This window comes from Opisthorchis viverrini, assembly GCF_000715545.1.
Source record: "Opisthorchis viverrini unplaced genomic scaffold opera_v5_80, whole genome shotgun sequence".
Classification (NCBI taxonomy): domain Eukaryota; kingdom Metazoa; phylum Platyhelminthes; class Trematoda; order Opisthorchiida; family Opisthorchiidae; genus Opisthorchis; species Opisthorchis viverrini.
Window position 1 is genome coordinate 902,130 of NW_008751735.1, and position 23,705 is coordinate 925,834.

Consider the following 23,705-nt stretch of genomic DNA (forward strand, 5'->3'; position numbering starts at 1 on the left):
TCTTTTTCCCTTTGTGGCCTAATTGCTGCCAAAATTGAACCTCCCACTTTGTTCGAGCATATTGACCCAAGGTGCAAGCCAATCGCCATAAAGTCCAGGCGACATTCTGCAGACGACGAGGCCTTCATTGCTTCTGAAGTAAAGCGTTTACTTGACCAACACATCATTGAACCCTCGAAGTCCCCATGGAGAGCGCAAGTGCTCGTCACGACAAATGAACGACAGAAGAAGCGAATGGTGGTTGACTATAGTCAAACTATAAACCGATTTACGCAACTAGACGCTTATCCGCTCCCCAGACTTGAAGATTTAAGTACTAAAATAGCTCAATATCGTATTTTCAGCACGCTTGATCTTGAAAGTGCGTATTATCAGATACCCATTAAAGAAAGCGACAGAATCTACACGGCTTTTGAGGCTTGCAACAACCTCTATCAGTTCCGTCGAATACCTTTCGGAGTAACGAATGGGGTAGCCTGTTTTCAAAGGGTAATGGATGACATAATACGCGCCGAACAACTTACCGGGACATATGCGTATGTGGATAATGTTACCATTTGTGGAAAGAATCAAGAAGAACATGATCGAAACCTCCAGCTTTTCCTCACCGTAGCACAAAAGTACGGCCTTCAGTTAAATCACGATAAAAGCACGATTTCCACCACTAAGCTCAGACTCCTCGGCTATGAAATTACTGAAGGTATCATCAAACCAGACCCTGAACGCTTCAAGGTATTGCAAGAACTGCCCGTTCCGAACGACATCAAGTCTCAACAACGAGTGGTAGGATTGTTCGCGTACTATTCTCGTTGGATAAGCCGTTTCTCGGATAAGATCTACCCAATCACTCACAATACAACCTTTCCTGTCCCTGAATCTGTTATAAAAGCATTTGAAAGTTTGAAAAAGGAGTTGATGGATGCAGCCTTGGTCACTATCGACCCGAGAATACCTTTGGTGCTCGAAACTGATGCATCTGATGTCGCGATTTCTGCTACACTCAATCAAGATGGCAGACCGGTCGCATTCTTCTCACGTACACTGTCTGCCAGCGAAAAACACCATTCCGCTATTGAGAAAGAAGCTTGCGCAATTGTCGAAGCAGTGCGCAAATGGAGGCATTACCTACTCGGGACCCATTTCAAAATCATAACTGATCAGCGATCCGTTGCATTCATGTACTCAACACAACAAAAAGGGAAAATAAAAAATGACAAAATCCAACGGTGGCGGATGGAGTTATCGCCTTTTTCTTTTGACGTTACCTACAGACCAGGCATAGAAAACAAAGCTGCTGACACGCTTTCTCGAAGTGTCTGTGCGAACACTTCATCTAACCTGGATCTAAAACGCTTACACACAACCCTGTGTCATCCTGGAGCAACACGCATGATGCATTTCGTTCGTGCCAAGAATCTACCATTCTCCCTAGAGGATATCCGACTCGTCATTAAGCAGTGTCAAGTGTGTGCGGAACTAAAACCACGTTTCTTCAAGTCATCTGGCGGTACCCTCATTAAAGCCACACAAACGTTTGAACGCTTAAGCATTGACTTTAAGGGACCACTGCCTTCGACGACTCGAAACAAATATCTACTGACGATCGTAGACGAATATTCCCGTTTTCCGTTCGCCTATGCATGTCCAGATATCAGTTCGTCTACGGTGATATCATGCCTTGTGCCACTGTTCGCCACATTTGGCCTGCCAAGTTTCGTGCATTCGGATCGTGGCTCATCATTCATTTCGGATGAGATCAAACGATTTCTTCATGAAAAAGGTGTAGCCACCAGTCGGACCACTCCATATAATCCAAGGGGGAACGGCCAGGTGGAAAGATTGAATGGAACTTTGTGGAAGGCTATTACGCTTTCATTACGATCAAAGGGTCTTCACATCAGTCACTGGGAAACCGTTTTACAAGACGCTCTCCACTCGATTCGTTCTTTGTTGTGCACGGCCACCAATGCCACTCCACACGAGCGGATGTTTCATCACAATCGAAAATCCGCAGTCGGTACGTCCTTGCCACAGTGGTTGCTTTCGCCAGGACCAGTTCTGATGCGGCGAAACACACGATCTTCAAAGTACGACCCCCTAGTCGAAGAGGTTGAGCTCCTGGAATGTAACCCTGAGTACGCATATGTCAGACACTCTAACGGCATGGAAGAAACGGTCTCCCTACGTCACCTGGCCCCTTCAGCAGATTTCGGATGTGCTCCAGCATCCGAACAGCAGCAACCGCAGTCCAACGCTGATTCATTTATTAAACCGGAACTATCTGACTCTGCTTCGGAAAGTGAAATGTCGAATTCTTCTGAACACCCATTGGCTATACAACAACAGCGGACACGGCCGTATGTCCTGCGCAACAGAGGCCTGACATTATTCAATTATAAATCAAACTCTTGAGAACTTTCATCTCTGCGGGGGGTGAATGTTACATATTTGCTCTGTTTTTCAAACGTTTCATCATTTGCTGCTAACTCACTTTCTTCCGTTTCCGGATCTCAGTGTCAAAGTTTTGGATGAATAAAGCCTAGCTTTCGGGCCGTCAGTCTTTTCCATTATCATTCTGATTGTCGTTGCACTCCGACCCTCGTCGTACACAACAATAGGGCAATGGAATAAGCGAAAACAAGCCATCATCCTGGACCTCGCTCGGAGATTGCAGATTACACAGAGCATAAACAATGGAATAAGCGAAAACAAGCCATCATCCTGGACCTCGCTCGGAGATTGCAGATTACCACAGAGCATATGCTCGCCTACCATGCCAACATACTCTGCAAAGCTTCATTCTTATGGGACGCTTACGGGACTGCAGATATTTTTCCGCAAAACCATAGTTTGCCTCATTTTTGTCCATCTGCAGCATGGCTTTAATTGCCTGTGGATTGCTGTCGGCGATGATACTGACTGCTTTACCAACAGGATGATACAGACAATATTAAGTGCTCTAAATAATTCTCCCTCAGCTTGGTATGCGTTTCATATCTGCAGAGTGTCAAGTGCTGCTGTAAGACTTGATGGGCTTGTGGATTAGCCGAGTATCTTTACCGGGGTAGCTGTATTAGTTCCTGTGTTCTATCGAAAGACGATATTTTCACCTGGATGTGGAAGGCCAGGGCAGCTTTTGTCATCGTGCAACATCTGTTGCACAGGAGTTACGTCAGATGTCGGAAGTGCTGTAGTGGGATTAACCTTGTTATGTGAGTCAGAAGCCTGGCCGCTAGGGACGTTGAAGGGCTTTCGGTGTCTAATCATTCTTGGCTTTGGAGAATCGCTAGTCTGGTGGAAACACTGATCCAGTAATGCTGAGTACATTGGAGGGTTGCCGGGAGAAATAACGCCCACGATAAATGAACTGGTCGCACTCCACAGAGTGTGCTATCCTCCAAAACCGCGCGGAGGATGTAAATCAGCCAGGGGAGATCAAATAGTGACTTGGGTGCAAATTATGCAAGTCATTAGCGAGATGGCCCAAATGGTTAGAGCACGAATTTACTGACCGGAGGTCCATGGTTCGAATCCGACCTCCGCCACTCGACTTCCCCTGTCAAGGCTTGGGCAACCTGGCAGTATCCCAGCCCTTCGGTTGGCATGGCAGCTAGGCACCGGAAGGGTGCTACAGCTGAACGCTTTCATTAGCATCTAATTTACCTGCACTGTTTATTGCAGTCCCAGTGGATGATAGCTCGGAGACTAGATACATCGATGGGTTGGTACGTTGACAGACAGTGTCCAATCGCGAACAAACATACAAGCTGTTGCCTTCAATCCATAACCTCTCGTGCAAATCTCTCCAACGGATGATCCGGTCTCTCCTGGATCCACGCCTCCAATAAATACCTATCCATCTCCATCACCCCCAAACCATCGGCAAGCAAAACTGGCCGTTTTAGCCGCTGTATAACACGTCGGCGATTTGGCAGTCGATATCGATGACGTCCACCAGGGCGATGAGATGTACCTTGTTACTTCCTCGCCATCTCCGAAATCACTAACCCACACCTTTACGTTTTTTGCAGGTCTGCATTATTTGGGTTGTATAATCTCATTCTATCCCATTTTTGAATGCCCACTCTGGTTGTGCAATACCCGACTGGACACAAGGCAAGCATCGATGTGCCTCTAAATAAACCGCTAATCAAGGTAACTCAGAATTATCATTATTTCTTTCCAGGCACTAGAAATCGCATGTGCACGACGTTCTTTGGATCCTTCAAAACACATTTTTATGTGAGTTCATATCCGTGTGCTCCTTCCATTACCATACGCACTCACCTTCAAGTCTGTCGTTCGATTTAGATTTCAAGTGCAGGTTGGGGGCGAGATGGCTCAAGTGGTTAGAGCGCGAATTTATTGACCAGAAGGTCCGTGGTTCGAACCCGACCTCTGCCTCTCGACTTCCCCTGTCTAGGCTTGGACAGCCTGGCAGTATCCCAGCCCTTGTGCTTCCTTCAGGTAGCATGGCAGCTAGGCACCGTAATGGTGTTACAACTGGACGGTCCGATCAAGTACGGGTCAGATAGTGACTTACCGATCCCATCGTGATCAACAAATTGAGATGAGTGATGGGTTCAAATGCCAGAAAGCGACTGAAATGTTCATGTTTTCAACCCTGCATCGTCATCAGCATCGCTTCTATTATCAGCAGTTATCAGCAACAGCAGCTATAAACCACGGTCAGTCACACATCAATTCCATGTGCCACAATTTTAGTTCATTGGTGATTAAGAGATGAAGATGAAGATACTATGCATTGTAGGTGACACTTGAAACACGGAATTGCGGATCCAGTTGGGAATGTGTGTGTTGGAGCAATCATCGTCAACGTGGTTAAATAGACATTAAGCCGCACACTGAAGACAGCGACTGGGGTATGTAGTTGGACCATTTCTGCCAGGATTTGTTAAGATTGGCGTGTGTCGCCTCAAGCCTCGCATCTTGACAGGTAACATTTGTTAGTGCGACTGACTGGCAATATCTTCCATGTTTCGCTTTCAGATCATGACGTTCCTTCGAACCTCGTGCATGGTTAGGTGAAAAAGGCACCTCTGGGCAGGTGGTCCCATTACATTCGGAATACATTGCCATGCCAACAAAATCTGTGATGTATTATCAGCCCAGCTGCTGCCTCCTTGAGTTCTTCCAATAAAACATTCGGCGAACCTCAACATCGCTGGTCTTTTGCCAGACGCCAGAGGTTTCGATGGTCAATCAGTTAAAGCTTTCTTATATCTGCCGCTTGAAGTAGTCTGGTTTACGAACCGAATAGAAGCATGGAGTGCACTGTAGCGTCGTAGACCCAGTTCGACAAGTAGGTTGTTGTTACGTAAGGTTATTGCGAATGGACATGAGTTGGTCTTCTATGGTCGAGAGATTACTTCGTCTGCAGAGAGACTACTGGTAGCGATGCGGTTACCTAAGCAAATGATTTGGTTGGTTCGTTTAGCATCATTCAGTACTCCAGCAACACTACTCTTTGCAGACGTGAAGGGCATACCAAATTGCGCAGCGCAGTTATTTATTTTATTGTGTACTGCATGTGCTTGAATAAGATAGTATTCATAAAAATGAACCGTACTGATTGTCCGTAAGGTGACGTTCTGGGAGTATTTCTTACCCATAGGTACCAGGGGCTGGATCGGACTTTCCCATGATACAATCGATAACAAGGTTAAGGAGATATGAGGAAAGTGGACTGTTTGCTTATCATTGACTGATGTTGGACTCACACGTGGTAGCATGTCAGATGCTTTTACTCGACCACGAGGTTGTTGAAGAATTAGAGTGTGAAACACCCTCAAGCTATGACCAATGGAACTGACGGCGAGCGTCAATGCCAGAAAGGGACGGTTGTGCGTTGAAAGCAGTGAGCTGCCCTGATTGTGGTGATCGATACACATACTTGGTTTGATTCCTGCGGATTTGCCTACCTCTGTTTAGTTAGTCTGCGTAAAAAATGAAGTGCAGTTCTCATGGGGAAGTAGTAAGATACGTGACCAGCCTTGAATTTGGTGTGTTTGTTTCAGACAAGAAATAAGTTTATTACAACGGTAAGAGAGGCCTGTTGGTCAGTTCGATGAAGGGTACGGAATTTGAAAGCCTTCATATGAAATGCACGTCATGGATTAATCTTGCTTGATTTTATTTAACAGTCAAATTGATAGGAGAATTCGCTTAGACAGCTGGCGGATGATTCGGGAGTGTCTACTGAGGAATGGAGAAGGACTGCGGCTGGGCATAACCGGATACAGATCTGTTAAGCGGAATTGTACTTCTCGGTTGCCAAGGTTGAAGAACATGGCTTGTTTGAGATTCCGCGCGTTTGGCCTTCGACTCAGCTATTTGCCAGAAGAACCACGGCTTTTTATGATGTACGCTGCCCAGAGTCTTACCTAATGTTTTGAACTATTGGCCTGTCCTGCGGGTGCAGACGATATGGCGTGAAAATCTGGCTGTCGACTGTGCTGCGCATAGCAGACGTTTTTTGGATCGTTTCTAGTTTTAGTGTGGTATAGTTGTTTTTCGACAGACCATCGTTACAACTGATCGACGTTGTTCAGCTGCAGCACCCTTTTCGGTGCCTACCATGCCACCTGAAGGAAGCACGGGGGCTGGGATCCTATTAGGCTTCCCAAGCCTAGACAGGGGAAGCCGAGAGGCAGATGTCGCTCGTCAGTAAATTCGCGCTCTAACCACTGGGCTATCTCGCCATCTTGACACTGGTGCTCCACTACCGTAGAACTACAAAGTCGATTTAGTTAAATCCAGAGCCTTAAAATGAAAAGAGAAAAGAGTACATATAGGAGGGACATGGTGCTGGCCCATCGCAGGTATCCTGAAGCACCTCAGCTCCAAGAACTCAGTCATACTCCGGAAGGAAACTGGCACCACGAGTGCTAAGTGACATGGGTGAGATGCTATTTCTTGCAATATTTTCAATCGAGCCATGGGGAGATGTCGAAGAGATCCTATCCAGGATTATGGCGAGATGGCTCAGGGGTTAGAGAGCGCGAACGTACTGTCCGAAAGGCCCCTGGTTCGAACTCCACCATTCGTGCATCTCGGCTTCCCCGGTCTAGGCTTGGGCGACCTGGCAGTATCCCAGCCTTCGTGCTTCCTTCGGCTGGCATGGCAACTAGACACCGAAAGACTATCACAATTTAACAATTATTACCCAGGGTTATGGAGTGCATCAACAACGTCCATGCTCTTCTACCAAGTTATAATTTTGTCCACACCGCATATCGCGCCTTCCTAAAGCAGACACAGAGAACGACATTCGTCTCGGTAGACGATACCTCCGCCTGCGCGACAGATGACCCAGCCACGGCCAGCACGGCAGTTGATGGTGCACGATGTTTTCTGCCGTACATCGAAAAGCCGTTTTCTAATTTATTCGTTTGAAATTCGTTGACATCATGCAGCGCCAGCTCTTCTGAGACACCGGAAGACCGAAAACCTGAAAACCCCCAGTTCATCTCTCCGCTGAAGGGACGAAGACAGCACTCGATTGTGAATCAGGTTCTTTGAGGTAGCAAATTAAGTTGATCAGGTTGAAGCCTGCGCCTCTTCCCTATGTCCACATGATTCCCTTGGATTATGACTCGAAGCCCTGGGGTACATGATGTGTAACCGATCTGAATGGCGAGCATGTTACTTTCTAGCCCGACTGTTGAGCTAAAGTTTTCCGCTTCCTGCTAGGCTTTTGTTGGGTATGTTCCGAAAAGGATGTCGAGCCAATAGCGTTGATGGCCTCTCATTCCATTATTCTGCTCAAATGTGTTCTCTCAATGCTGACCTAGGATTATGTACCTTTTCATTTGTGGTATTCTTCAACTCAATCTGGAGTGCAAGAAAATTACTTCGGCATCTTGATTGCCGTCCCCTTTGAGCGCAACACATTCAATTGGAATGTACTACTCATGTAGATCCAGTTGCATTTCTCGTTAACACCAACTGAATTTGCAAATGAGTTTTAATCTACACATACGTCCCATTTGGTGTTCAGTTATGAAATGAGGTTGACTTGAATTCAGAGTCTAAGTCCACCTGATGAGCTCTCTGAAAGGTGAAAGACATAGCGGACTATCCACGAATTTTCACCAACCCTGTAAGTTAGTATGGACACTTTGTTCTTGGCTGCTCTCACAGGGGAAATAAGCTTTCCAATGCAAGCCCCCTCACCCCACTTTCATCTATAGAGTGTTTTCCTCCGTGATTGCATAAGATTTAAGCGTTTACTGACCTATAACTGTTGACTTAGACGATACTACTTAGTTTTATGCTAAAAGAGGATAAATCTCTCCTTAAACTCTTCCCGTGAAGCACGAGCACAATCTTTGAATGCAGTGGGAGTTTGTTCCCGAGCGGCGTCCCCAGCACTGCACGACGTTTGCCCGAGGTTGCACCTTTAACTTTGCCCAACTAACTGTTGTGAGCAGGACCGTCAGAAAGGCCGCCCAGTCTTCGGTAGCTTCTCACTACGCCCTTGTAGCATCTCTGTCAGAAACCGTCAGCAACAGCGGTGATTTTAGAATTGGCCTTGCCAAGGCTGTGATGATGGTGACGGTAATGAGCGTGGATTGTTGACTGGTACCGAAACTTGGCTATCGTCAGACATGTCAGATTAGGAGATTCACCATCGGATTTGCCTTATTTGAAGCTGATCATGCCGTTGGTAGCTCTGGTGACATAATCTGATCTGAGGCTCTCAACTTGTCGTCGTGGTTGGGCTCCAGTTCTGCAGTGATTCTGTGGTCTACACCTCCTTAGACTCCAACCATGTCAGGAACACCAACCGGGGGCAATCAGACGAGGGACAGTTAGACCTCATACTGTAAGGCGGATTGGAGATAGGACCTTTAATATTTTTAAGGTGCTTCTTCCAGGTGACTAGCATGTTCATATTTATGGGAACAGGGATGCCGCCTTTCTCCAATGAATGAAATGGCTTGCAAGGTGCTCTCTGGTGTCATCCCACATAGGTTGGTCCGTAATAGCAGGAGTTAGACTCACGTGAATCAAGATGAGTTTCACCCTGATCGGGGTTGCATCGAAGAAATCATCACTTCGCGATAAGTTGCAGAATTGCGTCTCTTCTTCCAACGACCGACAGTGGTAGTCTTCCTCGATCTCCAACCTACTTTTGATTCCGTTGATCGTTAGTGACACTACTTGGCGGTGCAGCGGTTCTATATACCTCCGCAATTTTCTACTGAAAGCTCTGCTAAGTTCACCACATTCAGTGGTGTCACAAAGATGCCCTCCATCTCCTTTTTTTAAATTCCTACTCAATGTGCTGCTGGACTCGAAATAGCTCAGTGGCTAGGGCTCCAGTCTACAGAGCGGAAGACCCGTGGTTCCGACCCAACTTCAGTACCTCTACTGTTCTTGTCTTGGGTTGGGGACCTGGCAACTTCCACTCCCTCGTACCTCCTTCCGCTGGCATGGGAGCTAGGCATCGAAAGGGTGCTACAGCTGCACGACTGAGTCTTTTTCTGCACCTGACAGCGCGGGGCGAGTTCTTTCTGGGCGTTTGCACACGAACAATCTGTGTGCCAACTCCTTTGCTTTTCTTAGATCAAACCATTCAGAAATGCAAATTACTTGAAATAACTTTCATGTTTCTGCTGCGCAGTTGGACATGCGCTTTAAACCCTGAAAGTATGGTGTTACTGCAAGACTGAGTGTGATCAAATCTAAACATCATACTTGCAGATTAATCGATCCATGTGGCAGATAAGTCCCTGTAGCTGGCTACCTGTAGAATTTCTGGTGGACTGGGGAAAAACGAAATTAGAATGCCAAGGCACCATTCGCTAACGTCCGATATTTTTGGCGTCGACGTGACAGCCCGGTTGCCAAGGGTAGAGCATACATAGCTGCGGGTCAATCTGTCCTACTTTATAGATCAGACACATGGCTACTGTGTGTGGAAGATCTTCGGAGACTCCCTGTGTTTTACCGTTGTTGCCTGCGAAGCATTTCGCCGGTCTGGTGAGAACATCAGATTAATGATGCTGAGATACGCCAGACGGTTTTCAGGGAAGATCAGCTAGATAAGCTAGTCCCATTCCACAGGTTGCGTCATCTACTTCATTAGCCTGAAGGTGGTTGGCTTGGAAGAAACGCCTTCACCCAATCGTGTATAGGATGAAGATGACCCGGGGGTGGACAGTTCATAACTGGCCACCCAAAGGTATCGAAGTCCTTTCCAATTAGCTGAGTCCCGTTGATTGCTGCAGTCTCCCCGGATGGGTTCCGTGGGGCGAGACAAACCAGTGCTTAGTGACCCTGACATATTTCCTAATAAAATTTTTAAATTCACCATGAGTTTCATATCTTTTTTGCTCCTAACACTTTCATGTATGGATAAGTGTTTCCGCTTGTTGGTTTGCTTTCGTTCACGTTTTCGCTTCTCACAGTTGTTTTTCTATTTTGCATTGCTCAGTCACAATCGTCGCCCGGTTGACCTCACTGTCACTTTTCGCTACTCCGGGCTCGTGAACAATGCAGCAGTTGACCTCATTTTAGATGAAGACAAACGCACCACGCAAACCGATTTGGCTGCGGAAATACGGCTGTGTTTCCGGCTGGACAGCGGCCAGCGTGTCTTGTGGTCCGGCAGACCTTCCTTACCCCTCTGGTCCATCTTGACGGAACTGGCCTCGAATTCTGCGGAGTAAGCATATTGATGTTTTACGTGGCGAAAATAGCATATGGTAGCGTACCTTGAAGTCGAAAGTATCTCAAGATACCTTGTCTGGACCTCAGTTACCTGAAAAAATATCCAAGCCTTGGTGGCTGGGATATTTCTTCTGGGATTTGCTAGTGAGTCCTAATCCAGATGGAGAAGTGCGAAATGGACTTAGTTGAGAATAAAAGTTGATAATGATTGCATCACGGTGTTCTGGAATGCGTAGTTTGTCGTCAGACGTTCAGACTGATTCATCACTACTTTACAATCCCAAATTCGTGTTCATATCATTCGTTTGAACAGTTCTGGTTGATCAATGTCATATGCGGAACACTGGACTCGAGTTTCACTGTCGTTGAATTTTGTCAGCCGTGAATATCCTGCTATGTATTCGCTATGAGAGACAGTCACTACTGTCACTACTGCTACTCCACTGGCACACACTGGACTTTGTTTGAATAACTCCTGAGGCCAAAAGAAATAGAAATGAACAAGGAAACTTTAATGTCGCATATTCCCCTCCTTGTTCGCCTAATAGGAATGAGAATATACTAACTGTTGAGCCGTAACATCTTTCCTGTGCCTAACTGCCATTCCATCCAAAGGAAGCACGAGAGTTGAGGTACCCCGAGTTTGCCCATGCCCATACAGGAGCGGTTGAGATGCAGAGGTTGGGTTCGAATCACGGACCTTTCGGTCTGTAATTTCGAGCTTTGATTCCTGAGTCATCTCTGGCTACTTGTCCACTTAAGGATTTCATTGTATTTTTAGAATAAAGAACTTGATATCCGAAGAAGGCAAGGAGGCGGTGGGTCCGCTCGGTGTTATCTTTCTTCAGGAGCAAGTAAGTTCACATGCTTTTCACGCTGGCTAGTTCGGCACCTTTGCTCTCCGCGGTTATCATTTACCAGAAGGGGGTGATGACCACCTGTCGTGTCAGGTTGTTCTGGTATCTTTCGTAAGATACCTGGATAAAGTTTTTCACGCTGAGCCCGTAGTGACCTTAAGGTGGTATCGATAAAAGCCGAAAAATGCTGACCGAATAGGGGATAGTGGATATTCAATGCTTCTGGTTTTATGCCAGTATCTAAGTGCTCCATTAGGACACCTTAGTTTCACACATAGTCATGTCTGGGTTTCTATTGAGATACTTTGAGATTCCCGTAAAATCATCCGAATGATTTTACGAAGGCATCGGATGTGAACAAGGTGTGGTCATTCTGCTGAGTATATCAGCGAGCCAACTGTCTGGTCGTGTCCAATAGGTACCGACTTGATCGAACTCATTAGTTTTCACTGGCTGTTGTGAGCCGTGATTAGCAGGATCCCGTGCGTTGGCGGCAGCGCGTATGACTCTGGAATGTAGCACACCTCATACATGTGGTTCAGTCATCTGTATTCAAACCTCTTGTAGAACCAGGAGCAGTATGACGGATTCCACAAAGCTGGAAGTAGGGTGACACGATAAATAGAACAAGAAGCGGAATAAAGCAGTGAGGGATAGGCTCGATTTGGATCAACTGGTCAATTAGGATACACGTAACCATTTCCAGAAGCAGAGCGGATATAGTACGTTTTCGAAGAACAAGTAATTCAGGTTACTACTAATGCATGGTACGGTAGTCCTCACAAAGAAGCCCCTCAAGAAGAATAACCCTTTTTGGAAGTGTCAGTTTAGCGACCCATCCTGTAGCTAGCTTCCCAAAACGATTAGTTTACTCTACTCACTGTGTTCAATGTCATGAGTATTTGTGGCTAGCCAGTATAGATATTCTATTTATGGAATACTGACTGTTTAGCCATACCGTATGGATAACCGACATTGCATCGATATCCAAGATACTGCGGGTTGTCGAAATAGGCTTTGTGTTTGGTTCTTCATTTCCCTCATGCTGGTGGTCAATCGTTCCCCTTCTGTTTTCACTCCTCCTTGATTAGATAATCGGAAGGATGAATTTAGAGGCTACGAATCCAGCTGAACTGGGTATTTTGCGTGGTTCAGCGTTGCTCCAACTTCAACAATTTCCACCTGGTCATCCGATACCTTCAACTCCCGCCGCACCCATTTCTGGGGTGGCGAAAACAACAGAACCTTTTGAAACGCACTCAGACGGAGGTGACGTTATCAACCCAACCGAGATTGCTTTGGAGACTCTACCACCTGACTCGAATGACCAGGATTGTATGGAGCATGTGACTGTGCCCTTTCGCAAGCCAGAAGGGACGTGTAAGTGGCTGAATAACCTTCATTTTCGGTATCATCCCCATCACTCTCCAGGCGTCAGACATGGGGGAAAGTGACAGTATGTGTATCGAACTAGAGCATATCACACCTCTTCATCGAAGGGCGATCGTTTAATTGAGGCGAACAATATACTATTAGAGCTATCCGGTGGCTTGATCACCCTTATTGTCAACTTTCTTTTTTGACCTCCCATTATTAACTCAAAACTCTTGGGAGTGTATTTAGCTGTTGTAATTGTCGGGGTCACTGGATGGTATGGTTGCGACAACTAGACACGTCACCCTTTAGAACGAATTTAAAGATTGTCGTGCCTCTGTTCGCATAGCTTGCCCCATCACTATTAAATCCTTTGTTTTAAGTACTGAAGTTACGGGCCAGATAATGCAATCAAGGTTTTAATTTCCTTCGAATGACCTTCAAAAGTAACTTTGATTCTTGGTTGTGGTTAGTCGGTTTCCCATCGGTGACGGCACTTCTGTTTCCCACGTTTCTGTTTCACAGCGGATGTACACTTTGAGACGGAATTTGTCTCGCCTTATAGCGTTTTTGCCGAACGACCAACACAGTCGGTCTTCGGGCAGCCGGAGGGATGTGACGTGGATCATCAGACACAAAAAGAGGTAAAAAATCGCTTTCCTGTTGTTGCTCTCAGCCATAATACTCTGAAGGGTTCACTGAAGAAATTGGTTCGGTTTCTTGGTGACCATATAGGTGAAACGAAGTCTTGACAATGGTCAAGTTTAAATTTGATCATTTACCTGCAGGCTTCCAGTCTTTTTCACTAACTTGCTAAGATGTCGTGACTGGTGGGTCAGCTGGTTGTCACCACCAGATCTACCACTCGGTTGTTTTCCAAGTTGCCGGGCAGGCTATTCGCCCCACTGAAAGTGCGGAATGTTCGCTCATTCGAACATCCAGCAAGCTCACCTCACTTGGCAGAGGTCCAAGCATATGCACCGTTGAGAACCAAGCTCATCATCGTCATGATTGACAGTAATACACCAGTAATATATACTGGTGCTTAACTGTCACGAACTCAATTCGTTGTGGATCAGTGTGTCAATAATTGTTTTATAGAACAGTGGGAGGATCGTCGAGGCAAAACTGCTGTCTGTGGGTGGGAATTTCAGTTTGACTTCTCTTCGGCCTGTCATGTTCACGAGATGAAACATACTTCAGTCGTTGATGTGATCGGCCTGATCCACCGTACTGTTTCGCTCAAGTGTCCCACCCCTATGTCTGCTCATGTCCCAACTTCCATATGGGCGCGGCATAGTTTGTGTCTGTTAACCTGAAATGGCTTCCAGTCCACGTAGATGTGCGCCGAATTTAAAGTAGTGTCTACTAACGGTGTGGTTACAAGACGCAGTTTGAAGTCTGAGCTACGAAAAAAACAAAAAAACTACAGAGATCTCATCTCTGAAAATCGGTGTGCTTTTCACTTGGAATGAGCCATAGAGCTACGCTGTCATTGCTAGTAAAACTGATTCCATATCGGTGAAACAGATACATGAAGCATTTGCGGTCGGAGTAGCGGGTCTGGAGTGTCTTGTCAACTTATGAGATATGTTAACCAGCGTTACTCACTGTTGCCAGGCAGAAGGTTACCCAATAGTGCCGCTGGTCTTCCTGATCGCACACGGTGTTGAAACATGTGGACAGCAAAGCAAGGTGGATCACGCCTTTCATATCATCACAGATTGGCTTCAGTTGATGATGTCCTGATCTCGATGCGTTTGATAGTGCTTGTAGTTCACTTACATAGAAGCTACACCAGGTCGCATGCGTGTGTGACTTGAAAACCGAGTTTGTGGTTCTCCTGACTGAGAACTGTAGATTTGTGACACAGAGTTCAGCTAGGTGATTCACAGAGATTTGGAGCTAGAATGATCGGAGTGTACACCGTTCTCCCTTCGAGGGAACACGGTTTTCGAAAATGTCTCTTCAGCGATGGGGCTTTTTTGTAGTAGGATGACTACTGAACAGTATCGAATGTTTTTGCCCTGGGTCATAAAATTTCATTTCAATCCGGGTTCTCTTTTCAACAGCCTTTGTGAAAGTGAGACAGAACTGTTCACTTAGTCCACAATGAATGTTCTGGCAAAATTGCAAGAAGAAACGCTTACTTTTACCAATGTCACTTTTCCGGTGTCACTCAACTTGTTTCTGCAGTTTCGGTGATTGCATTTCCAGTTCGTGTCAGAGCACTGAGGGATGTGAACTTGAGATGGATATGTGGTAAACGCGTGACCGCATCGTCTGTGGTTCAAAACCAACCCCGACATCTCAACTGCTTCCGTCTTCTAGGCTTGAGCAACCTGACAATATCCCAGCGGTCGTGCTTCTTTCGGTTGGCATGGCAGCTGGACATCGAAAGGATGTTACAGTTGAACTGCTACTTTTGTGGTTCTTATTATCATGGGATGTCGCTTTGTCGAGATGGCAGTTTAGTATAAACCACTCGGTCTACCAGGCCACTCAGATGAGCCGAATTGCGAGGCATTCCCTCTAATATAGTTGCCTGTGGAATCCGAAAACTTGTCCTGTCATCGAGCACTTCCACGTCAACGATACGTTCTCATATGTCAACCTCTGGGAGCTGGGAAATACTTTGTAGATACGTCGTGCAGAATCGTCGTTTTGTCAGCGTCACACTTTTCGCATAGAATTGTATAAATGCTTTGTTTTGAGCCATCACATAATCGATTGGCTGCGTGCGGTTGACAGAAAAACGCATGGCTGACTGGTGTTCGGTCCAGATCATTTTAATCGGACGGCAAACGCTCCGACAAATATTGATGATTGCCCAACTCAGCGAACAAGCCAACGACCACTGATGATTCTCATCCGAAGGCTACCTCTCGGCTGAAAATGTGATATTTGGGCCTAGTGTTTTGTGAAATAATGGACCCATGGAATCCTTTTGCACTACCGTATAGGTTAAGGTTATTCGAGCATTGGTATCTTCAACAGACAAAAGTTCAGTCATGTCATCGGACCATGATAAGGCCCATTCAAGAACCGACATCATCCTTAAAGGATAGGCATGTATACTCCGACAATTGACTATCACGATCCGAACGGATAGAACGAGTAACTCACTAAAGTGAAGAATGTGAGTGGTAATCGACGTGAACTGAGCACTAAATCATTCAGCTGTAGCACCCTTTCGATGCCTGCTGCCATGCCCACACGAACGAGGCACGAGGGCTGGGATACTGCCAGGTTGCCCAAGCCTATACAGAGCAAGTCAAGACGTCGGGTTCGAACCACGGACCTTTCGGTCAGTAAATTCGTGCTCTGACCACTTGGTCCATCTCGCCCCCTACCGAGCACTATGCCAAACACCTTTCACATTTGCTATTTTTGGACAGTGTGCTCGGCTACAGTGGCGAAAGTTCCATCGAATTCAACTTCACCATTAATCGAGTTGGATGTGGTTGGCCACCCCCAGTACTGTTCAATAAGCTCAATGTTGATATACGGTTAACGAGGGAGTAGATTGGTGCAGTTGGGGTGACTTTGTGTTTCATGATTCGGACAAACTAAGGTCAGACTCTTTGTACGAGCAAACCACGCAGATCTTAGTTAATGTGAGACTCAAGAGTTATCGTTAACTTAACCTTTGTATTGTGGGCATAGGTAGGTGCTTATGTAAACCTTATCGAGTTTCTAATTCGGCCTGTAAACATTTCAACCGGAATTCCAACGAAAGACTTAGTGTTGATACGTCCAAAATGAAAACTGCTGAAAATTACCTCCTTGGAATTCGAGGTGACCAATCCAGGAGTCAACTTGATTTTCCGTAGAATAGCTTGAGATAGTTCATTTGGTAAGACCTGAAGTTACTGAGTGGAATGTCTGTGGTTCGAACCCAACCACAGTATCTCGACTGCCTGAGTCTGGGCTCGGGTAATCTGACAGTATCCAAGCCCGTGTGCTTACTTCGGATGACCTGTTATCTAGGCACCAAGAGGGTGTCACAGCTGCACCACTGATTGTTTTATTAACCCATCGGATTTGGAGCGTCGCTCGTCCCAACATATCCCTGAGCCAACTGTGGTGTTATATGAGGTTTTTTCATTCCAGTTACTTTGACATTTAACCAGTTCGTCGGTTTGTAGTGCTTTGATTTTGATCAGTTGGTATCAAAATAGTAGTTCGGATGGTGCACAACAGTCCCTCCTTTTCACCTTGTCTTGATAGCCTGAAACACTTGGTGATCTTCTGGGCATTAGCCTGGAACCTGGAATGGAATCTATGGGTGCAGCGTCACAGAGTGAATCCAATGTTCAGTTTGACCAGTTCAAGGTGAGCAATCTATCTGCTGATGCTCTCTTGTGTTACACCTGTTTCTCCCAAGGAAATGACGTAATTGTACAGTTGCCTCTTCCGGAATTAAGACCTTTGGGTTGCTTGATTCTTTGGGAACCCTGTATTACTTTTAATTCCAAAAATTTACGATTCGTCCCTTCTGCTGTATTTCCCAGTTTTTTTATCTTCATGTTCACATGGACTTTTAAGTCCGAGAGCTGGGTCTGTTCCGACCTCCTTTTGATTCTTGGTCGATCCGTCTGCCGTATTTTTCGAATACCTTGCAAACTTTCTCACCAATCGAGTTGACATCATCAGCTCTTGGTTAGATGAATATTTTCAGTCCTTTTGCCAATAGGTATCTAATTTCCTCAACTTTTTTTGGCTAATTCAGCACCACTTCATCGTAACCTGATTGCATCTTTTTCGCTTGGTGTTGATTCGTGGTGGACACAACTCTAAAGGGCTTAGTCGTTTCGGGACGCTGTCGTCCCACGAACCAATCAAGCTCAAAACCGCACAAGAAACCATGGAAAAGCCCTGTAGAAGGTACTGAGAGAACGAAAGTTGAGCGGGATTTTCAAGACCCCCTGTTGGGGACCATGGGACTGACACCAGTGTGCACAGTGGTATCCATTACATTGATCATGGAGACAATACAGATGTGCCGTGGTAGGATTCTGTTGGCAATACTGCAGCGCTTTGGATACCGCCCCGGTCATAGGTAAACTTACATTCTCTAAGTTGTGACACCTACTTCCCAAAAGTGAGTCCTCCCCAAGTAAGATTCAATCCATCAGTTTGAGTTGGTGTATGTTGAAGGTTCAAACCCTCACACAACCCGTCATATAGATTTCCAATATGTATGCGACAGCTAAGCGGCCTTGACACTAGTGGGATTAGCTTTGTTGGAGGACATCCAAAATTGAATTGCCGATCGTCTGCTCTTTTGAAGCGTTGTGTCGGTTGCACTCTCTAGTGACCAATCAAACTAGGGCCAATCAAACTTTGAACACTCGCTGACGCAATCACTAGCCCATGCCGACTGAAAAACGAAGTGCACACATTATGGCTGGATGTACAGTCCATGCAAATCCACATTCATGCGAACTCAAATTTAAAATCCCTTTCCGGATTTCAGCTTAGCCTTCGATGTGGGTAACTGATGCCATTGTACTGAACTGTGTGGTGCACATAGTCTATTATCCTCAAAGAGGCAAAGAGCGGGCCCCCTTGGTGCCAACTAGATTACAGTGGCTCCATTCTAACTTATGTGGTGTTTACTTGGACGCAGGAATCTTACAGACCTTAGTTTCACCAGTTCCAGGTTTTGCTTATTTCTCAATGTTTCTATCCCTTTGGTTACAGTTCCCCGAAGAAACTGCCGGTGTTGACTTGCGACTCAAGAAGTAAGCTGCCAAAAATTTCTTTCATCATGCATTCGGTCAGGAGGGAGCACGAGCGCTGGGATACTGCCAAGTTGCCCAAGTCTATACAGGGCAAGTTGAGAGGCAGAGGTCTAGTTCGAACCATGGACCTTCCAGTCAGTAAATTCGTGCTCTAACCGTTAGGCCTTATCGCCCCACTTTTGACAGTAAATTACTTAATTACTTACCTAATTAATTGCTTAATTACTTGGTTGCTTTACTCCAGTAATTTATGGGGACGAATTGTTTTTGTTACTCAGAGATTTGGGTCAATTGTCCAAATTAGATTTTGGTTTGTATACATGTGGTCGTAAAATGCTAGCTTTTTCCCCAAGCAACCCGGATTTCATTCGAATCGTTTTGTTAGCTAGCATGCGACAACAGCAACATTTGGAAAATTTGTGCAACGAGGACAGTACAGGTTTGTAACGCTTCCTGAACTTCATACCTGATGCACATCAAGCCATCCGGCCACAGCATGTTGAATCCCTTCTCATCCGTTAACCTCACATCCCCTGTTCATATCGACAGGTTTACCTTGACTTGAACCCCTTATTCATCCTATCGAATATCAACGGTAGTGCAACGAGCTTCCATTATTCCACCTCCTTTTGACTATCTGCCTACTCTGACTTGCATAAACTTCCTCCATTAAGTATCGCATGCACTTGGTAGAATCTCTGCACCCGGATGTGCCGCCTTGAAGTTCATCGGTTGTGACCGAACGAAACTCCCAGACTGCTTCATTTCGCCGGTTCGGCTGTTTTTACCTTCTTTCATCCACTCAGTCCAATTCATGTTCAGGTCGACATCAGCTCACCATGCTAATACATGAGCCTCTCAGTTTGACGTGATTAGTTGTTGTCTGAAATCCTCTCAACCTGTTTGGGTAGACTAAAACGGACTTCTCAGTTTCGTTCGTCGTGATCATTTTCCTACTGTTCATTTAAATCCAAATTAAGTTCAATTCAATTTCGATCTGGAAGCGGGTACTCCACGGCAAATTCGCTCAACTATTAAATCGAACTGGATCCAATATCTACATCTACGTGCAAAAGACCAGCATCTCAACCGGAACGCTTAAGGGGGACCGAATATTGCATTCACATACAAAGAAACAAGGAACTCCTTGGATTCAAATCAATAAGGGTCACAAGCCGGAACTCGGAAGGACAACGGTCACTCCAACATCGACCAGATTACGATGGCGGGGAATGCCAAGCTCAAAGGTCACGTGGGCATCGGTGAATGAGGACACGGGAAAACTGAGCCAGCAACGGAACCGCCCGACCGAACAACTAATCACGGTCAAAGGTCATCCCCGGCTAGCAGCACGTATATTAACACACACGTAACACTACTCAACGCACAACCACTAACCCACCGCTACGCACCACTACGCTCCCCAGTAACGCACTGATGATGTCACCTCGATTGGTGATGAAACGTTTGCAATCAAACTGCCCAGCTCAGCGAAAAAGCCAACGACCATCTACCCTACCTGGACTACCAACATTTTCGTCCATAATTTCGATCTATTTGACCTTTTACTTGTTTTAGCCGGTTATAGAACGAGCTGCGTCTCTGATTCAACTGTATGTTTTGATGTTCGAATTACTGGACTTATCACGTTCCGATATCGGGCAAGCTTGTCTGAGTCATTCCCGTTTGCAATACTTTTTCAGTTCTGACGACGATATGTATTCTGTCAACCTGAATGTTGACCGTGAATGCATCGCATTTCGACTTGCCCCCATCACTCAGACAACTTGTGAGTTCGAATGATGTTTTGCGAATCCTTTACCTTGGGTCCCAATTACTTCCATTACCCAATCTAATTTTCTTCTACAGGTTCATGTTGCTCTCTGTACTGATCGAGCTAGATTGTTCATAATTTTTAGTAGGCAGTTGGACACCGCGGTATTAAACAGGCACCAAGGCCATGACGAAGAATGACAGTTGGAACGCAACTGAGGATAGAGCTCTTCGTTACTTGGCCATGTCTTTGATCCATATTCGATCGCTAAATGGAAAACTTAACAGCTTTTAATTTTGGTTAGACACACTTACGCGAGTCCAGTTCGAATCATTGGGCGGTTTCATCCAATTTCGTATTTCGCGTTTCATCACGAACAGACCGGACTTTACCGTGGTATGACGGTTTGTGTGCCTTCGTGACCTGTTGAGCTGTACTAGAGTGTGTCCCTGCGCCACTCGCAGTCTCTCATTCCAGGTTGGTCAGTGGTAAGAAATCTGATCAAAGCAGTCTCCTGGCCTTCCAGGTTTGCGGTTGAAACATGCATGGGGACTTATTCTTTAAAAATGGCGCCAAACCGACGGAGGTGCATGAAGGAGATCTCAATGAATCTTGATGCTGCTGGCGCAACTTACCTTCCAGGATGAGGACCGTATTTGCCCCACTGTCCCCATTTGGAGACGCTGCAAGATTTGGCCGACAATCGATAACACTGGCGTTCCTTTTTTCACTTTCTGTCGAAATTGTCTGATTGAGGGTTCTGGAAATGTGGACACTTCGGAATGATTGTGGGAGGCTATCACCAATTCCGCTTCCTATCCACTTTCGTTCTTTTCTCCACTATAATATTTTCATGTAAATTGTAGTTGTACGGAAGCGAAGTATCAGTATTGAACATTGATATTATGCCGTCGATTATCGTGATTTTGATGTTTTTCGCTTAAGGTAACAGTGATAGTGAAACTACTACTAAAATCCAATGGAACACAATTAGGTATTTCAGTTTAGTACTGATAGTCATTAGTGCGTGCTAGATATGGCCAGCTCGACTGCACCTGTTGAGGAAAGAAACTCTACAACAATCGTAATCTGCCAGAGAGCCGAAATGGCTCACTGGTTAAGTCCTTGGCTTACTGGCCGGAAGGCTCTTCATTTTCGAACCCAACCGCGGCATCTCAACATTCCCTGTCTAGGCTTGGGCACACTGGCTGCATCTCAGTACTCGCGCTTGCTGCTATACACCAAAAGGGTGCTACAAGACTGACTGTAATCTACCAGATCGATTAGGTTTGAAAGACGTTGGATGTGATCATCAGGATATATGACAAGGAACACATCTAGTAACATATCGCCACATCATGCATAGATATTGTTTCCTCGTAGAAACATTCTATTTTGATGTTTAATTTGGAAGAAGGTCTGTTCCCGCTTCTAAACGGTATTTTATCATCTAGGGACCGAAACTCGTCCCGTTCCATGACTGCTAAGACCGCAGTAGAAAATTCAGATGTTCATATAGTTTCTCCGCAAGGTGTGTGACAGTCTTTGACAAAAAAAGCTGTCAGTGGAAAAAGAACACTCCGACCGAATGACACGCAACATTCAGTTCATGGTTGACAGGCAAAAACAAGAATGTTTATTGATGAAACTTCCTGCGCCAACAGCCCCAACTCTGACTTGGTCGCATACTGTGAATTCAAGTCCGACCATTTGTTCATCACTAGTTAGAATACCACTTGATTCAGCGTTATCAAAATTTTAGAAACCTGTCTCATGAAGAACTACCGAAATCTCTCATGTGACAAGAGACCATTACATCCGTTGACTGGAATGTTTTTGTTGCTATCTTTCTGGAACCGTCTTAACCAGTTGTCTCGAAGCAAAGTGGCTCCCAGCGCTGTTTTAGGACTTGCATCATCAGGGCCTCCTTGTGTCCTTGTTTGAATCGCCTCGTACAGCTTTAATCTACCGAACATTTAAGCGCCAGTGTTGTCCCATTGGTGATGAGCGTAGTGAGCTTGAAAGCAATCCCCCGGTGCATCGTTTACGTGACACGTTCGTTTCTGTGGTATCTGTGGATCGTTGTGCATTTAAACCGTCGATTGATGACTGAACACAGTTTGTATGCCGATTCTGTACACCGAACTAAACAAGAACATTTTGGCTGCCCCAGCACACGTGAGCTTTGTTTTTACCAGTTCGATCAACCACTTATCGATTTGTGTAATCGAAAAGTGGTTCGCCTTGGTGGAGGAGGTTCTCATTTTAGGTATCATCGTAGGAACAGTGATTACAACTCGTGAACTTGATGCCGGTCCGACAAGTAATGATCGATATCATTCACTGGAAGCCGTTCATCTGGTACTGCTAGCTAGATCAATACTGTTGAGGCCAAAAGTTATTGCTATGCATCTCCACTCTCGTCTCAGCTTCCAATCCAGGCTCGGATAAGTACTGTTTAAGTAGAACATAAGGTTAACGGAAACTCGTGGACTGCGTCTACCTGATGGGCCCCAAGAAGGGCGAGACGTGTCGTGGGCTGTCGAAGAGTTTTCAGCAACCTTGTGAGTAGTTTCGTTTATGAGCATACAAACGAACTTTTCCGACATAGTGACCGAACCCGTAAAAATTTCACAGCGTGCAACGGGACTACTTACATCAGTCTTTGCTGCATGGGAATTTCGTCTAAACACAGAACTCCCTGAATCCTAGCTGACGACCAGATTGATGTATCAGTTGTTGACACTCGCGTGCACCTGTCATTTGATTAGATTTGATCATGAGCTTTACTCCGCTCTGTTCCGCAGGCGATTGTTTTCGATTCCACGTGGACTTTTTTGATCAGCAACTTTATTCTGGTCACACTGACATTTTACACACTCATGGTTTGCTGGATGATATTTTGGTGGCTTTTTGCGTTTTACTTCGACAGTTTTTAAATATTCAGTAACTGCCTGGGCTCACGTACATTCCTCTGGAGTTTCAAGAGGCCAGGTTGATAGAAGACAGGTCTGCGAATGTAAGAGGCGGTTAGGATAACACCACACAAACACTACTACACTGAAACATCGAAGAGAGGAACGCAACCAAACAAATAGTCAGCAACGCGCTGCGTTGCCAGGTACTTCTCCTCCCGATGAAATTCAGCACTGTTTTAGTTCCCTTGGTAAACGTATCATGGCATTTTGAATCCGATGACTACTTCATGAGTTTCCATCGTGCCTGATATTTTTGCTATGTCGCTTATAAGACGCA

General features: G+C 45.7%; 1 protein-coding gene across 1 annotated transcript in view; it reads left to right on the top strand.

Annotated features, from left to right (window-relative positions):
• Window positions 1-4,077: 4,077 nt before the first annotated feature.
• Window positions 4,078-23,705, top strand: part of T265_04663 (hypothetical protein) — a gene marked incomplete at both ends in the record, with an annotated part of 37,328 nt that continues 17,700 nt past the window's right edge. The window contains 8 exons of the mRNA XM_009169454.1: window positions 4,078-4,155; window positions 4,187-4,242; window positions 10,463-10,693; window positions 11,480-11,552; window positions 12,647-12,935; window positions 13,455-13,573; window positions 17,160-17,264; window positions 20,255-20,465. Of these exons, the coding sequence (XP_009167718.1) occupies window positions 4,078-4,155; window positions 4,187-4,242; window positions 10,463-10,693; window positions 11,480-11,552; window positions 12,647-12,935; window positions 13,455-13,573; window positions 17,160-17,264; window positions 20,255-20,465 (1,162 nt within the window). The remainder of the gene's footprint in view (window positions 4,156-4,186; window positions 4,243-10,462; window positions 10,694-11,479; window positions 11,553-12,646; window positions 12,936-13,454; window positions 13,574-17,159; window positions 17,265-20,254; window positions 20,466-23,705) is intronic.